The sequence below is a fragment of the Larus michahellis genome, chromosome 4 (genome assembly GCF_964199755.1).
Source record: "Larus michahellis chromosome 4, bLarMic1.1, whole genome shotgun sequence".
Classification (NCBI taxonomy): Eukaryota; Metazoa; Chordata; class Aves; order Charadriiformes; family Laridae; genus Larus; species Larus michahellis.
In genome coordinates this window covers 26,843,298-26,861,562 of record NC_133899.1, presented here as the reverse complement: position 1 = coordinate 26,861,562, position 18,265 = coordinate 26,843,298, and the positions used below count along the sequence as shown (strand labels likewise).

The following is an 18,265-nucleotide window of genomic DNA, read 5'->3' as shown; positions in this document are numbered from 1 at the left end:
GAAGTTGACAGCTGCCCAATTTTGCCATTGCTGGGGCAAGCCTTTATGAGAAAGAGGTGGAGGAGCAGACCTGTTACCAGGCCAGCAAGCAGGATCTGAATTTGAATCAGGGATCTGTGTGGAGCACGTGGTTCTATTTGTGGTTGTCTTTCCTTCCAACTTTAATGTGAAATAAGTGTTGTGGTCCTTTTTTTTTTTTTTAAGGCAGGAAAGAGGAACCTCTGGGCCTTTAGAATTTTAGAATAATAGGAAAATAGTCCTCTCCCCTACACTGTTGAGATGCTTGCAGGAGGAAACCAAAGGTTAGGAATGTAACTGTTGACTCTGTGATGCGATGTTTAATCCCCCCTTTTTTTTTTTTCTGCTCAGTATCTTTCTGCCAGGATCAACTTTAGTTACCTAGTCCCAGGGGCTGATCTTGGTGTGACGATGAAGCAGTAATTGCCTTAGAAGCCAAAGATGTGCAGGTCCTGACCGTGTAATTCTGATACCACAGCCTGAAATCCTGCTGTTCCTACAAAGTGTTCCTTCTGTCAGCCAAAGCTGACCAGCCAAGGACTGTTGTTTCTTGGAGAATTTGCAAATGGACGAACAACTGCCAGTGGGGATGTCCTGAGAGAACAGTTCTTTCCTAATGAATTTAGCATGTGGGTTGTTTGGTTGGTTGGTTAGTTTTTTACGGAAAAGCGGAATTCACTGGTTGCAGTGAGGCAGATAGTTCCATTGGGAGGATGTTTGGCCTCTTAGTTATGGGCAGCATCACAGACTCTGATCTGAAATTCACTGAGAAGGCAATTTCTTGATGAATGCTGGAAATGATGCTTGCTTAAATGTTTGGTTGTCTGATGATTTGATTTCATGGCCAACTACCTAGTGTACAGAATCACAAGATTCATTGAAAATGTGCTGAAGTGGACTGTATTTTTTTGGCAGTTATCAGATTTTCCTCACAAAGGTACTGTTGAACGTTATTCGTGGAGCAGCTACATTGCTGTGGGGTAGGTACCTTGAAGTTAGGCACAATGTGAATCAATCCATGACACAGGTAGTGTCTTAAGTTATGTTTTAGTGCAGTGCGAACACTGACTGCAGTTTTGTAAGGAATTTTCCATGTAATTTTGGAAGTTGGATTATTGCTACCCAGTGAGGGCATCCTGGATCTTGGAGATTTCTTCCAGGAAACCATTATTCTTGAGAAGAGCTGACTTTTTGAGGCAATGGGTAGAGGCTCTTCCTCTGCCTATCCTGAACAAATAATTCTGATGCTGTCTCACAAAAAATGATCCCAACTCTTTTGTTCAAGCCTTAATTATGAGAATAAATGCTTAAATGAAATTATTTCTGTTTAGAGCCAAATTTCTCTATTTGTGAGAAATGCCAAGAGTATTGACTGGCTACCTGTGAGAAGAGACTGCTAGGAGTTTAAGATCCTGTTTTAAATATTCACCTGCACAGATTACTGCATGTGTATTTGGTTTGGTTTTGGTTTATGATGCCCTTAGTAATTACGTACAAAGGGCTACATTTGATGGAGTACTGAAGGTGTATTGTGGTCTGTGTCTAGATGCTGCTATCAGCTCAGACTAGTAGAGTAGCTGATTGTTACTGGAGTTGAACAAAGCTGATTTTTGCTGTATTTGTGGGTTTTTTTTCCACCCTACAACTTGTTAATTTTGTGTGCAACTGCTGGCTAATAAATAGTCACTCTTGAAAGAAAGTAGTTTTGGTAGTGCTGCATTCTTGATGCTTTCCTGGCAGGTTATATCTCTAAATATAAAAGAAAAATATTCAGCCTTGCAAATTGAGGATATGAAACATCCTCCATAGGATGCTTCTTTCTGTCTCGTGGCAAAGTGCTGACATTTACTGAATGGCAGATTGATAAAGAAAAGGCACTTCTTTCTTACGACTTCCTGAGTAAGAGTAAAAATGTTCTCAGTGAAATTAATTGAAAAGTAAAAACTGTAGGCCATCTTTTTTTGTAACTTTTAAGAAATAAAAAATGTTATAATAGGAGAAAATCAAGATGTTGGAAGAGGACAAACTATTGTATCTTTCTGGTGAATACCAGCTTCCAGGGAAGACTGGTGTATGTTCAATGGGTAACAGATCTCTGGAGAGTGGGAAGACTGGGAAGTGTCTGAATGAGTTAATATAAACTTGACAACAAAACTTTGAGGCGCCAAGATCATTACTAGGTTGATTGGTATTGGTTTTGGAGAATTATAAGGTCAGCTTAAAAACACTGTACCCTGCTGTGTCCCTGTTCCTTTATTTTCATCATTGGGAAGGTAAGAAAATGTCAGTAGAAAGCTTACACAAAATAGCACTTTTCTCCCTCATGTTTAGAGTTTGTTTCTTTGTCGTGACTCCAGAGCTTTACAGGGAGAATAACTAAAACTGAGCACTAGTCGTAGCTCCAAATGCCTTTCTTGGTTGCCTTCTCTGTCATAAATCCACTTTTTTTTTTATGTTAATAATTGTCCTCCCTCCCTTCTTTGATGTAGTATACTGTGATTTGAGAGGCTTCATCAAACGTTACAATAAACTGTTCTCACTCTATACGTGAACTTTATGTACTCTGTGTGCCCAAAAAGTTTCTTTGCAGTTGGTGAAAGGGTATGTGTAAGCTGCCCAAGGTGATCCGTGGGATGTGCTGCTACAGCGGTGGGGCTGGCTGTTCTCTGGTCACCACTGGGCTCTGCAACCACGGGTACTTTCTTCTTTGGTAGTCTCGAGACTCTCTCACTCACCCTGGGGTTATGGTTGGCAGAGACTAAACATGTTTTGCTCCTGTGGCTTCCTCCTGGAAGTTGCTTTCAGGAATATTAGGTTACCATACTGACGCCTCTCAAGGCAGCACAAACCCAAACCCTTCTAGTTTCAGTCCTACAACAAGGCATTGAATGCTCTAGAACTAGGCCTTGGTTGATTTCATGGCTTACTGCAAAACTGGTTTGTTCTCCCCCAGGACAGTATGATCGTAATTCTATCATGAAGACTTGTGATAAATACACCTTTTGAGCTGCGTTTCCAGCTATGGGTGGTGGGGCTAAAGCCTGGAAGAAGTCTCTTCTTTCCCCTTTCCTTCGCTCCCTTTGTTGAAAATTTGAACATCTGGACAGGAGCAGCATGATGTCTGTGTGATGCACAGCTGCATCTGAAACCTGTATTTGTGTTCTGGAGCTGCCTGTGTTGCTGCCCTACTCCTGGTTTTAGTGGTCCCTGGTTAAGGCAGACCAGTGGGGCACATTAACGTTCCCGCACAGCTGTAGGTGTGATGTTACCTCACCAGCACACAACGTAGTCTCATTTTATTGCACACCGATTCTGTGTCTGCCCCAGCACATCTGGAAGGGGTCTGTGGCTTATTGTGCATTGAAGATGCTGGAGCTGGGAGAGTTGGGAGGGCAGGGGAAGGAGATGAAGGGAAGGGGCAGCTCCATTGAAGTGCAGTGTGAGTATATAAAGCTGGTCAGGTGCGTCCATGGAGGCTGGGAGCGCTGTGGAGAGCTTCTGCAGTTCACCTTTCCTGGGGCTAGAAGTGGACTTGACGTCTTTGTTTTGTGAACGTATGGTCTACTTAGTGGCTGGTTTCTCTCAACCCCCTCCTTCTCTGCTCTGACAGAAATGCAATACAAACTGTTATTTATGCTTGGGAGATTTCTTGGTTTTCTTTGGTAAAGAATGCTTGCAAATCTGCAGTAAAATAATTAGGCTAGGTCGTTTGTTTAGAGCCTTTGTTTTTTATTGTGCCAAGAGAAAACAGATTAACAGCAGGTTTTAGTGAGGTGTAGCTGAAAGAGTAACAGTTCTTTGCCTTGCCAGTTCTGCCCGTACTACACATGGTAGTCCTCAGCTAAATGTCGTAGCTCCAAACGGCAGGTCCTACACTAACCTCAGGTACAAGCTTCAAAAAGCAGCGTGATTTTGCTGGGGAAGATACTTTGTTCAGCAAAACCTTATATTCTTCGCGAGTTTAGTGCAGTATGGAATAACTTTACCAGTTGTCTTTTATATATTGGTAATCAATCTGTTGGCTTTTTGAACTCAATTTAATGAGCTAGAAAAAGCCACAAGTCCTAGTAAGCAATTAATTTAAATTAATTCTACAGTTCTGTTTTCAAATGGGTAACATAATACTTAAATGTTTTGGAAAGATTGAGGAGACTTTCCAGAAGTATTATCTTTTTAATTAAAAATAAAGGTATGGAGGCAAGGTAAATGTAATAGCTCTGAGTAGTGCTTGTTTCTGTATCTCTTCTAAGTAGGTTATGTTTACTGTTCCTTATTAGTTTTGAAGCTCCAGGTGACTGGATCCCGCTGTCTTTCATAATAGTCTTCCTTGGGTTGTTTTGCAGAGGATGATTAAATCAGACAGAGGTGTACATAGAGCAAACAGTGACAATATAATTTTCTTACATATTATAAACTAGGTCAAGGGATGAAACATAAAAGTATATTTAATGGTAATTCCTTTTCTAAAAAAGCCATGCAACAAGTATAGGAAATAATAAACCAGTGCTGAAATATTATACATTTGTGGGCATTACTTTTTAATTAAAACATTAATTTCAATTCTGGAGAATCATATTTGTGTTCAGAGACTGACTCCGTTTCCACTACTAGAGACATACCTTAAGCTTGATCTTCAGCATTTCAGGTGTCCTCATGTCCGACTGTTTGATGGGAGGGTAAAATGCTATTTCAGTGATATCCCATTAAAATAAAAAGCACTGAGTTACCCTTGCATGGTCAACATTTTCTTTTCTTTTTTTTTTTAATACCTTTATTTTATAAGCTGGCACAGACATTCCTGTCTCTGTCCTCGTAGCGTGGCTTGTCAGATGCAGGCCAGTTTTAAAAACAACGTAACAACAACAAACTGTTTGGTAAATGACAAAGTTTTGAATTTTAAATTCTTAAAACTAAACCAAATATGAGAAATTAATTTCTTGTGCATTTAGACTTCCAAGTGGCTTGGTGAATGTTTTTTGACTGTATTTTAAGAAAAAGATAACTTGATTTACTCCCCCCCTCCCCCGCCTTTCCTCTGGAGATTCCTAGCAAGATTGTATTTTCCAATTGGTGAATTGGTGTTTGCTTGTTGTTAGTGGTTTATTTGATCTAATTAGTGCATTAGTCTTAATTAGCAGGCATGCTCCAGGATGGCATCTCTGGACGGTGCTGTGCTTTTCCATGGCCCAGGCTCCCTGTAGATATGGTCAAAGCTGAAGACAGGGCTCGGTGGTGCCTGGGGCTATTGGGCACAGGTTGGTGTTGGGTCTGACAGCAAATCTCCTGGGAGCTGTGGAGGAGAGCGGGCAGTGCTCCACAGCACCGTCCTGCCTTTGGAGCCGTGCCCAGAGCCTCCCAGTGCTCCTGCAGGCATTGCCCGATTGCCTCTGGCTGGGAGCCAGCAGTCCGAGCTGGGCTCTGCTGAGCAAAAGCAACAAGCCACCTGAGACCTGCTGTCCCAGCCTGAAGCCCGGAGTAGGGAAGAGGAGCAGCCCAAGATGCACCAGAGCATTCAGAATTTAGCCTTTGTTTCTATTATTTCTCAGCAGCCTTTATCTGTTATAATCTGCTTAGCCTGCTGACTCCAGCTCGCTGTTTTTGAAAGACCTGCAGGCACGGAGCAGGTGGTGTGGAAATTCCCCAGCACATTGTTTCTTCAGTTTGACTGGTGCTTTCACAAGTGCTCATTCACCCTTCCAAAGTTCTCTTTGCATGTTTGATTCTTTGGGGGATTAATGCCGCTGTAGTTGATGATGGCAATTATTCCCACCCCTTTTCTCAGGATTTGCCACTTGGTGCCATGTCGGCACTGTACACAGAGTAAGAAGCTAAAGAAGTACCAAACTATAAAAATAATCAAAGCAGCAGAGAGGAGTTAAACTAGGCTGCCACTGCATTGACAGGGTATGAGGAGAGTGTGGCTGTTAGTAATATTTATCCATCCTAACAGGCTCTAAAAACCCAGCATACACTAAATGTGTGAAGAAGACAAATGGGGTGCTGTTACTTAGTGTATAAACATGCGTTGCACTCTTACAGTTGACTTTCTTTTCTTGATTTTGTCTTCACAAGCTGAAGACAGATCAGTATTGTTTGAGGCCTGAAAGTTAGAGCTGTTTTTATTGGTTCTGTTGGACTTGCTTTTCAGTGGGCTGAAAGAAGAGCAGCAAAGGGCTTAGGCATCTGTTATGTTCTAGCCTTCTCTAGCGCAGCCCAGTTCAACTGGTGGGAAAATGCCCAGAAGACTCGGGAAACACTGTATGCGTGTAAGCAGCCATCAGGAACTAGCTGATGTCAAACTAAGTAGAGACTACCTTTGGAGCAGCTTGTTATTGCTCACTAGAGATGTTTTTGGCGCTATTAGCCAAGCGGGCCAACAGATTGTAAGTAATTTTTGTAGAACAAATCTGATTATTCCAATTATTACAGAGTTAGCGCTCATGCAAAACTAAGTCTATGAAAAAAATCCTGACCACCTGAGGCTAAGAAACAAAGAGGAAAAACAAGATTAAGATGAATTAGTGCAGGTCAGTTCCCTTGTTTCACCGATGTGGAAATCAGGTACATGTGATGTATAAAAACAAGTTGTCTTTTGGCGTGGCTTCCGAAGGAAATAGGGCACGCTGCTGTGCCGGGCCCATCTGCTGGGCGCTCGTTCCTCTCTGCTCGTGTCTCCCGACTATATTCCTTCTGCACACAACCTTCTCACCTGTTGGCTGGCCTCCGCCTGCCGTAATTTACACTTCTCAGAGATGAATGCAAGTTTTCCTGAGGCTGAAACACTGTTGAAGTCAGGGTTACCAGTAAGAGAGGGAGCTGTGGTGTGAGTTCAGTAGCTGGTTACCTCTCCCATTTCACATCCTGTCTGCTCAGTCAGTACTTGTGCCATTACAAAAGCACAGTGTGTGTTTCCACCCCTCAGTTTGATGGATATGGGCTTATCCTGGGGGCAGAAGGATGAAGGGCACAAATCCTCAGGGAACCAACTTGTAAAAATTCTGCTCATCTTAGAAAATATTTTGAAAAATAGCCTAGAAACATCCTGATAGTGGAGAACCTTACACTGAAGCAGAGCACCAGGTTGTCGTCTGGCACAGTAACAAATTATTGATTCCTAGAATCAGTACAGTCTGTTCTGAAAAATTCCATGTTTCAAATAAAATAAGCGAGCTTCTTGTGTTCTGTTGTGTAAGTTTTATAAAAATAAAACTACTTTAAAGGGCTAAATATACAAACCTTCACATCTCTTGTATACTTCTGTGTTTTGTTGCAGGTGCTAGAAACATTTGCTGGACGCCTGATTAAAATAGGAGTTTTAGCAAGGCGGGACATTCCCAGCCTTACAAAGTACCAGATAATTCTAGCAAGAGATCAATACAGAAAAAACCCATCTTCACAATGTGTGGTAAATGTGTTTATTTCATGTTATTAAAGTAGTGAATAAATATTAATACTCCATAGTGTACAAAGCCTCCTGACACATTTTAAGTTAAGTTTCCTTTGTAACATTCTGGTTTTAGCCTTGGAATAAAATATGCCCACTTGCTCCACGTTTCTTAATGCTAATATAGGAAAATTAAGGAAAAGATTAAGAACTCTGTTTCCAAACTGAAATTATTTTGAGAATTTAAGATTGTAATTACTGACTGCCAAATTTACACTTTCCCCTCAAAACTACATCACTGCTCCTATTTTTCTGTAAATTTTCATGGAGCGTTCCAATTTTGCAAACTTAAAGAAGAATATTACCTAACAAAACAAAAACCAAACAAATAAGAGAGACATGTACCCTGAAGACCATTGGGCAATACACTTCACAGCAGGCAAGCCAACTTTCCTGCCTTAAATTTTGTAGCCTGGGTAGATGTGCCAGAAACTTTGCCAAATACTGCTGGATGGTTCAGCTGTCAGATTTTGAGTGTCGCTGCATCAGAAAGTAATGAGCAAATCTTGGAAGATAATACAGGTGTTTTGGAGATTGTTTTGAAGGTGGAAAAAGATTGCTTTCATTGATCATTAAGAACTGTGTAACCTGTTTCCTGACGGTTTTGATAGATAGCTGGTGGTGTGGTATTTGTGCTTTGGCTCGGTTTCTCAGATGTCAATCTTACTTTTGTCATAAGAATTGCAGTGTGATTCTTACTGCTTATCAACTTCCTGATTTAATGATGACTCTGTTTTGTTTTACAGGGAATGCATCAAGGCATAATTGAAGGAGATTTTGCACTTTGTATCAGTTTATATCATGGTTATGAGCTGCTGCTGCAAATGGGATTACGGTCATTATTTATCTACCTTTTTGGAATTATGGATGGATCAAAAGGTGAAATGTCTTCAGAAACATCCTTCCTTTTGTCTCCGCTCCTTCTCATTTAATGTACCTCATCTGTATGTCTAAGTTTGCACAAACAGCATATATAACGGATGAGTCGCAAATGCAATTGGTATTTTCTTCCCTTTCATCCCTATTGGAAATACATTGGCACAATGTTAAAGATACAGTATATTTGGGAAAGCAAACGTGTTTATATGGCAGCAGTTCCAAAAAGAATGAGGCACAAACAGAACTCAGAGTAAGTGACAGTAATATCTCTGGAGAGACGGAGAATAACCATTAAACAGCTTAAACTAAGAAATTGTTTGGTCTTGTAAAGAAATTCCTCCCTCTAAGGCAAACCTCCTGTATGCATGAGTTTGAAGTGCCTTTGCCAGAAGATTACAGATTTGGACACATCACACTAGAATTTCTATCCTAGCTGTGTAACATCTTCCATCCTTGCTAAGCAAAATGGAAAGCTGTTTTCTGTTCTGGCCTCAGTTTATTTTCCAAATTCCCTCACTGACCATTGTGAGTCTTTTGCAACTCTCCCCATTCATTTTTGGACCCATTGGGTCATCATTGCTATCAGTAAGACCTGGTTTGGTACTGACATCTTTTTTGTGGGGGAAAATTTCCACTTGGTGGTGTCAGTCCAACAGCAAGTGTTCTAAACATGGGATGTGGGAGGGGAAGGTTCCAGTGGTTCTGATTACCCCACGGTGTGCCTCTCAGGCTTCTTGCTTCATTTTGGTTTACACTTCGCTGTGTAATGTGGTAATTTACAAAAGCTACTTCGCCTACAGCACTGCTTAATTCAAATGACACTGCCTTGTCCTACGTCTGAACCAAAAGCATACAGTGCTTGCTTCATATTATAGAATATCTGTAGAATATATTTTTATAGTATATATATGCTAATAATTTCTTATTAATTTTATGCTTTTGACATTTTTGCAATTTATTCCTTTCACACATGCAGATGTTTACATTTCTGATAGTATAGTGCTGCTGTTAGACCTAGGCACCCAAGAGCATTTAATGTATTTCCTAGTTTCTCAGATTCCTTAAATCCCTGCCTGCTATTGAATAGAACAGAATATTTGAATAGAATAGAATCTTTCATCTGGAAGGGTCCTACAATGATCATCTAGTCAGGCTGTCTGAAAGATGGATGATGGAAAGTAGTCTTAATAAATAGGTCTTTTGTACCAATTCTACTAAGTTTGATTTCTGGTTTGAGTAGAACAAAATTGTTTTCAACATTGATATAAAATCATTCAAGAAACTTGCTAATTCTAGCTTTTTTGTCTAGGTTCCTTTCTCTGTGAGTAACTGTCAGCACTGATAGAATCATGGAATGGTTTGGGTTGGAATCGTCTCACTCAAACCCCCTAGAGGGTCACCTCCCACTAGAGGTGGGAACCTGGTCTAGAGGGACACCTCCCACTAGCCCAGGTTGCTCAGAGCCCCATCCAGCCTAGCCTTGAACACCTCCAGGGGTGGGGCAGCCATGACACTCTGGGCAACCTGTTCCAGTGTCTCACCACCTTCAATGTTTCTGGATTGGATGCCTTTTCTAGTGCTAAATGGTTGATGTAAAACTTTTCGTTTACCCACAGGAACAGGCTTCTGTTTATACATATGTAATTCATGTTTTCGTGTTTAAATTCTACAGTGGCATTTTCCCTGAAAAACATTGATGCCAAACAATGTTTATTACATTTTCTAAAGCAAACGTGTCTTTCAGCTCTTGAAAGGAGCTTGCTACTTCTGAGAAAGCTTGTCTTTTGGGCGGCAAATATTATATTCACTCCAGAGATTAAATACTAAGATATTTCAACTTTTTACAAAGGGTTAACCCGTACAAAGAATGAACTTGGTCGTAATGAGGACTTCATGAAGCTATATCAGCAGCTTACAGACATGTTTTCAGACCCATTGCTGCCTTCAACGAATGGAAATGTTTACAAGAGTAAAACAGGTCAGTATTTCCCTTTTAAAGACAAAATGTTTACATTCTGTTTAAATGAAACAGTAGATAGCTCTACATAGTTTGTAGATGCTGGAAGCTCTTTGTTGTGATATGCTCGGCTAATATTCTTTATTCCAGATTGTTTTCCCCAGACTCTTATTTATTTATCTATCTGTCTGCCTGTCTGTATTCTCTCAGTGGTTTTAGCTACTTTCAAACAAGGTTTCTATGTTTGAAGTTTTTGATTTAAAAAAAAAAAAGGTTAAAATATTACTGTTTGACTTTATATATTTTACAGCGTGAAAGTAACAACACTTTCTCAAAAACTGTGTTTAGCAAATGTGCTTCCCTAAGTAGTTTACTAGTTTGTTTATGTGAATGCAATTAGAACTAGTGTCAGGAGTTTGTATGTCTGACTCAAAGAATTATAATGAGAGGAAATGAAGTTCACTAAACCTTCCTACTTGTTGCAGGTTTGCTTACATCTTTAATTGCTTTATTTCCTTTTCAGTGTTTGAAAATAAAAAGGATTTTATCTACAGCCATCCAAAATTAAGGAAATTGGAGGAAATTGTAATAGGACACTTCAAATCCTGGAAAAAGGGATCTTCTGGTAAGTACCAAAAACTCAAAGAAAGAGTATCTGAACAGTTGAACCTGTGGATGAAAACAAGTAATTTCCTATCGATTTATTTCCGAATTTGTTCAAGTTCTTTATTGTTTTGTATGTTTCTCTATCTTCTGTGTGGAAAAGTCCTCTTTAGAAGAACTATACCATAATGTTTCTTTAAGAAGAAACATTCTATAAGTTAACATTATTAATTTGATACAACCTGTTCTAGCAGCTTAGTAAAATAGTGACGGTAAACTCATTCCAGTGCTGCTATGTCTTGTGATTTTCATAGGCACAGGGTTTGTGCTGGAAACCATCTCTCAGTGCAGTGCTACCATTACCTCCTGCAAAGTTAGATATTTATGGAGCTTAAGGATAAAAGTTCTGATATCCAGCCTGTTGGCCAAGAATGACAGATTCTGAGGCATCGATTTGAAGTTTAAAACCTTCAGTTACATACATCTGTCTCTCATTCTTTTTTGTCTTGACTGAAAGGGAGAACAAAAATATGTCATACAGTAGCATGAGATTATGAAGCAAAGTATTCACAATCATTCTGATGTCTCTGGTTTTAGGAATTTTCAGCTTCTTGATCCAGTTGTTGCTTTTGGAATGATGACATGAGTAACAATAATTTTTTGTTTGTTTGGTTGGTTTTTTTTGCAAGTTCTTCACTTTTTTCCTTGTCTGTTTGGATCTTTGTGCTTTGTGAAGTTCTGATAATTTCTGACCTGCCCTTCTGTCTTGTTTTGGGTTGTTTTTTGTTGATTTTTTGTTTGATTGGTTTTGGTAATTTTTTTTTCTTAGATGTTTGATCCTCAGAATACACTTAAATTGCCTACTAGAAAGTAGCAGCCACTTAAAGTTTCCTCATTTCTGTTTTTGTTAGTTTATACGTCCAAATGCATTTAATCAAATTACTTTCTTCTTTTTTTTTCCTTATTTTTTCCCCTTTCCATTCATACTTCTTTCTGTCCTCCCTGCCTCTGTCTTGTTTCCTGTTACAACATCTTTGTAAGCTGTTGCCTTTTGTTTTCAAATTCTGTATTCTGTACTGGAGTTACCTAACTAGGCTTCTTATTTAATACTCTTCCGTCGTCTTTTGATAGCATGGATTTTGCTGTCATATGAATCCCATCAGATATGTTTTTCCTTGCAATGTTGGTCAGACATGTCTATTTAATATTACTAACAGGTAATTAATATACAAATATTTGGATTTTGTGTTTTGTGTCTGTGTGCATGATCCTCAGAAGTGAGTAGGCATGAACCGTAAGTCTCTACTGTTACAAAATTACAGTAACTGTGCAGGAAGAAATACATAATCTTTTATAGTGCAATTGGTGAGCAGTGGTAGCGTATCCAGTCATATCTTGAGCTAGGTACGTTAGGTTTTCTTGCTGTCCTTCCTTGCTCCCCGTCCCTGTAACCTCCTTTATCCTCGTAACTAACATGCAAAGCAAGGCCGTGGGGAATGTAAAGCAGTGTCCTGAACACAGTTCTCTAGGTGCATGTCATTAAATTTAACGCAAGTACAAACAACCAGTCCTGAAATCTTTGTGTATAACACAAAGCCAGAAAGCACTTTACAATTCATGGTCTGATCACGAAGTTGGAGGCATTCTAGTAACTTAGGAAATGTAGGAAGCTCCTGCTTGTGTCTCCCTAAGCTTGTGCATCTCCACCCCAACTGCACTCGGCAGTTGACACAAACAGTGAGACACTGTGAATTTATTTATTTGTCTTATTATTCACTGTGTCTTAGCATCTCTGATGATACCTTTTGAGTAATAACCTAAAACCTGTATTTCTACCCTTCCTTCCTGTTTCTTGCAAGTAAACTCTAAATCCACACGCACACAAGTAGCTACACCCTACATTCTGGTTTTGGACTCCGAATGGACTACGCGCTCGTGTCCTCATTTCTCCCTCCTCCAGACAAGAATTTGTCATGAGTCTGTCAACAAAAACTTGAGTACTTGTTAAGATTCCAAACATAATCACACGTATCTTTGCTCCATCAGAAGGCTCTGAAATAAAAGCCTAAATCATTATTTCCCTAGTATCTCTAGGAAAAAACAAAACAAAACAAAAAAACAAACCAGAAGCAAACAAACCCCCTGAACTGAACCCTGCTTTGTTCCAATTACGCGTTGCTGAACTACTCTGAATCGTAATTTACTGTGTTCATGCCTGGGTAATTTTTAAAATGGATAACTACTTCTGCAAAGTATTTTCCTTGAAAAGCCCTACATTTGAGACAGAAAAGGAGAGTATTTATAACCCGAGTCATTAGCCATATCAGAACAAGACTAGCTCTCGTTCCTCTGTTTGAAGTGCAACCTCAAATGAGAAGTGTGGGAGTGATGCCAAGTTGCCTGTGCAAACTCAGAACCGTTTCTAACTAGTGATCAAGCAGGTTAAGTTTGAGTTTCCTGGCCACGTAGCTGTTGCCCCTGCTTTGCATGAATCACTTACCAGCAATTCAGGTAAGTGCACGATAACATTCTGGGCAGCCCTTAAGAAATGTTGGCTGAGCATAATGAGCTTCTCCCAGCTAATCTTCCATACCTGGATTACTCATCAGGTTGATTATGGGCTGCTAATGTATTGAATTTTCTAAGTCTGGTATTGGATAAGGTGAAGGAGGTGATGGCAACAGCAGAACGTTTTTTCACAATACAGGGAGAGATACTACTGAGCATTATTGCTATTCAAGTCATGAGAATATGCTAAAAATAGATACAGAATAATGTTGTTCAGAATAAAACTAGTGGAGGAGAATAATATCAACTCATGTAAGTAAGATATATCCAGCCTGCACTTATTCTGAAATATATAGTTTGTCAGTCTGCTCAGGATGGCAAATTATGCAGAACACATTATATCAGTGTTGCAATTATCTGTTTTCTAGCTAAAAATACTGAATCATATTCACCATTTCATTTCTAGGCCTTCACTGGGGACTGGTTTCTGTGCTTGACAGGTGACCCCCCATATCACCTGCAATTTACTGAAACCATGCAGTAGAATATCATAGAATAATTTAGAATATTTGGAAGGGACCTCTGGAGATCCTTGTGTCTGATCTCCTTGACTGTCAGCCTAAGAGTCACATTTGTTTTGACCGGAGGTAGCCATCTTCATGATCTACCTGTGTGTTCACGGCTCAGCTTAAAAAGAAAAGGGGACAATGCTTAGCTTCAGCTTCTGCTTTTTGCCTTAAGCTCCTGAAAGCATTTCTGCATGTAGATATGCACAACTGAAAACTAAACTGGGATTTCTGACAGTTGATCACAAAGACGTATATACTTCTCTGTTGCAGTTAATGCTTTAACTTCAAGAAGCAGCTTGGTGCTGGAATTACAGGCATAGCATGAAACTGTTGTCAAGCACCAGGTGACTTCATAGGTTCAGGGAAACATTTTTTACACGTTCCGTCTTGAGAATTTTAATTCCTTGTCTAACCTTTCTTTTAATGAGATAAAGGTGTTTTGTGGAGAATTGTATAAAAGAGGAGATCTTTATCCCTGGAAATCTATTTGATTTCATCTGAGGGCTATGTCTAGGTAATGCATGCAAGCTGGGCCAGTTTCAGTTATTCATTCTATCCTTTTAGAGATTCTCTGTTTTAACATACTAGGTTTGTACTTTGTAGCATGTTTTGTTGTTGGTCTATTATTTGGATAGGATAAACAGAAGCTGACTGTTCAAGACTTGCATGTTGCTTAGATAGCTTTTGCTTGTGCTTATGAAGGTAGGTCCTGTTACATGTTTAAAAAATGAAGAAAAAAAATAAAATAGTTGAGCACCCAGAAGACAAAACTGTGATGGTGTAACATAAGGAATGTGGGTGTGGTCAAAGGCAATTATTTTTCCCTTTTATTTGAAAAAGGCAATGTTATCCTTGCTGCCGAAATGAGAGCTATAACCGGTTGTGATGACAGATGATTCAGAAGCAACAGATTATGATATTAAGGGAAGTTTTTGCACATTTCTGCTGTCATGAGGATCCTAAGCTGTAGAAGTAGACACAACTTGCTGTAGCAAATCATAGGAAGTTGGTATACATCTCTTTTATTCCACCATGCTGTGTCCTAGACTAATGGTAACAGTGGCTTTTATTGCTGTATATTGCTAACCTCATCTGACTCTGGGCATTTAAGTAGCAGATTTAAGTCCCATTGTAGGCTCTTTGGAAGAAGGCATCTTAAAGTTTTAAAGACACTTGCTGTCACACCTGAGCTTTTCAAAGTAATATGAGTAATGGTACCTCAAATATAAGACATTCTCACCATAGTTATTGTAATTTCTCCAAAGTTAGAATACTGCTTTGATTCCAGAGAGGAATTGTTTGAGCAGATATATCTCAGAGTGTTTTCTGGGATGTTGGTCTAAATAGGCTGAGGGGCTCCTAATTGTCAGTTTTCTCCACTGGTTCTTTATTTATTTGCTTAAGTCTTTTTTCTTTAAATGAAATTTCTTTTAAAGAAAGTTTTTTTGGAAAAAATTATAACGCAGTATAGTTGGACAAAATCTTCCCATTAAGCGAGACGAGAACTGCGAATATGTAGCTTATGGGATGACCTGTCCTTACTTTTTCATTGGTAGTTATTTTAAAATCATGCATAAAAATGTTTTTTGGCTTTTCAAAATCAAACAGATCAAGTCACGACGGAAAGCACATCCGTGGACACTGTGGATACCAGAGTGATGATCTTCTCATCGTTTCGAGATAGCGTGCAAGAGATCGCAGACATGCTTTCCCGGCTCAGTCCGGTTGTTAGAGTGATGACCTTTGTTGGTCATTCCACAGGAAAGAGCACAAAAGGCTTCACACAAAAGGAACAACTTGAGGTAAAGAAAAAATGAGAGGTGTATTAGGAAATAGTGACAAAGAGTATTAATTGTATAACTAACTACCTGAGTACTGATAGAGATTGTATGGCAGTGACCAAACTTCAAAGTGTCATTAGTAAATTCCAATGTAGTTCAATTGCTTTCAGAGTATCCAAAATTATACTCACTGAACAGAACGTATAAGTAGAAATATTTTATACATTTACATTATATTAACAAATGATAACTTTTATATATTTGAAAATCTGGGGAAATATTAAAATACTTGCTATGGGGATTTTTTTTTCTTGTAGGTAGAAAAACTAAGATATAACCTTAAACATTGATCTAGAAAAGTTTAAAAAAAATAATAAAAATTTAATAGCAAAGTTGGGAAGATAAATTTTAGAAAAGTGCCATGGTTGGAGTCAGAATAAGATGTGATTTTTTTTCCTTTATTTTAGAATTGAAGAGTTGATATGTTGATAACATTAGTGCATGGTATTTGATCACAACAAATCAGTTGACAAATTCAGAACAACTGAGTTTTGTAGCTTTAAAATATAAATTAATTATTTCTACTTCTGTCTGAACCTAGGAAACACTGCAAAGTGTGTATAAGGGGCTTTCTGGCTAATCTGTTAAATCTAATTTTAATTATTTATTCAGGTGGTAAAACGCTTTCGTGAAGGTGGGTATAACACTCTGGTCTCTACCTGTGTTGGGGAAGAAGGCTTAGACATTGGAGAAGTTGATCTCATCATCTGCTTTGACGCTCAGAAAAGCCCGGTGCGCCTTGTGCAGAGGATGGGCCGAACGGGGCGCAGGCGGCAGGGCAGGATCGTCGTCATCCTCGCCGAAGGGCGGGAGGAACGGGTGAGTGTGTGGCTTTCTTCTCATGGGGAAAGCAGACTTGTTTTTTCTGTTCTGGGAAACTATACACTGTGCATTAAAGCTCACTGAAGTCCTGAGCACTCCTAGCAACATCTACCTGTCCCTCCAGGAAAGTATAGTAATCCACAGTATTCTAAAAATATGTGCACTTTCTCAGTGTGAAGGGCTTCAAGCCTTTGTTCTTAATAACACTTGTTTTGTAAAGGATAAACTGGAACTCGGAAACTACAGGGTTTCTGCCAAGGGTACAGAGCAATGCGTGGAAGAGGAGATGGGGATGGATCTCTGCGAGTGGGAGGACTGGCAGTGTCTCACTCTGAACTGCTGACGACACTGCGCATTCAGACAAGTGCTTAGTGGTAGCAGACTTGCGTGTGAGGTCTGAAGAGATCAGCTTAAGTGGAAATCTACTTTTGCTAAATTCCTGAACCTCAGCACTCAACTGGGAGTATAATTAATCGTCTCTGAGTGCAGGCTGCCCCTTGGGAAACTAACGTACCAGTGTAAAACTAAGCCAGGAGCTGTAAGCTGGGAGAAGCCAACTTCAGCTGTACTGCAGCTGCACCCGCTGGGTGTGATCCAAGGGAGCTGTCAGGGCAAGGGTTAGAGAGGAGGAGACACGCCAGTCCCTCTTGACGTTGCTCTGTGGTGAGAGCGGTTGCAGAGTAACATCAACCTGCAGCTTTACACTTCCATTGTGCAACCCCTGTTGGAACACGGGGCATTTTTAGCGTGCACCTCACTGTTCTGCCTGAAAATTGATTTTGTTCTTTGCTGGTTTTGTTCACTTGTGAGGTTAGTTCTGAGTTAAATCAGGTTTCATGACAGAGAAGCGTGAGATTTGTGTAAGCTAACTGTAACACCAACATTTCAGAGTCTTGCTATTATTTCATTTATTCCAGTCGATGTTGTGCCTCTGTGTTAAATTTGTAGGTAGCGGGGATTGAATTCTAAATGAGGGTCCAAAGAATCCTGCCTGAGGAAAAAAAAAACTACTTTGAAGGGATGAGAGTTAAAAATTATGAAAGTGAATGGTATTTGTAAATATTTTCTCATGCTGCTTATGAAGACTGGTTGCTACTGAAAGTTCTGCTCTGTATTGCTATATTAAAATGGTCCCTTAAATTCCTTGCAGTTTCACTTAAATAGTTGGATTGCTGGGTTCTTCAGGTTTTCTCAGAAATCTCTGAAGCAGAACATTCCCCCAGGTAGCATAGTAATTTTATATACTTTTGGGGGCGTTGAGATCATGAAATAAATTTAATTGCTGAACAATATTGGCTTTGGTTGGTTGGTTTTGCTTGGGCTTTTTTTGGTTTTGGTGTTGTTGCTTTGGGTTTTTTTTTTTTAATTGAATCTCCTTCCAGATCTGTTAATGTGGAGGTTCTTCCCCATCACATAACTTGAAGCTAAGTAATTAATGGTCTCATATTCATTTGTGGGAATTTGTGTAATTTGTGTGTGGTTGGGTTTTTTGTTGTGTTCTTGTCTTTTTTTTAAATCAAACCACTTCAAGTCAATTATAAAGCTGTTGAAGAAATTCTATTGGGAAAAACTGGAGAATACAGGTCTCTAAGTTTGAAGCTAGAGAGGAATTTCTGTTGCAGCA

General features: G+C 39.5%; 1 protein-coding gene across 4 annotated transcripts in view; it reads left to right on the top strand.

Moving 5' to 3' along the window:
- FANCM (FA complementation group M) overlaps window positions 1-18,265 on the top strand; it is a 72,288-nt gene that overhangs the window by 19,315 nt on the left and 34,708 nt on the right. For all 4 annotated transcript variants that reach the window (XR_012586599.1, XM_074583605.1, XM_074583604.1 and 1 more), the window contains 6 exons: window positions 7,292-7,423; window positions 8,209-8,341; window positions 10,191-10,319; window positions 10,822-10,923; window positions 15,587-15,780; window positions 16,432-16,638. Coding sequence is in view for 3 of the 4 variants with exons in the window: in XM_074583605.1 (XP_074439706.1) it covers window positions 7,292-7,423; window positions 8,209-8,341; window positions 10,191-10,319; window positions 10,822-10,923; window positions 15,587-15,780; window positions 16,432-16,638 (897 nt within the window). In the remaining variant the exon portion in view is untranslated. The remainder of the gene's footprint in view (window positions 1-7,291; window positions 7,424-8,208; window positions 8,342-10,190; window positions 10,320-10,821; window positions 10,924-15,586; window positions 15,781-16,431; window positions 16,639-18,265) is intronic.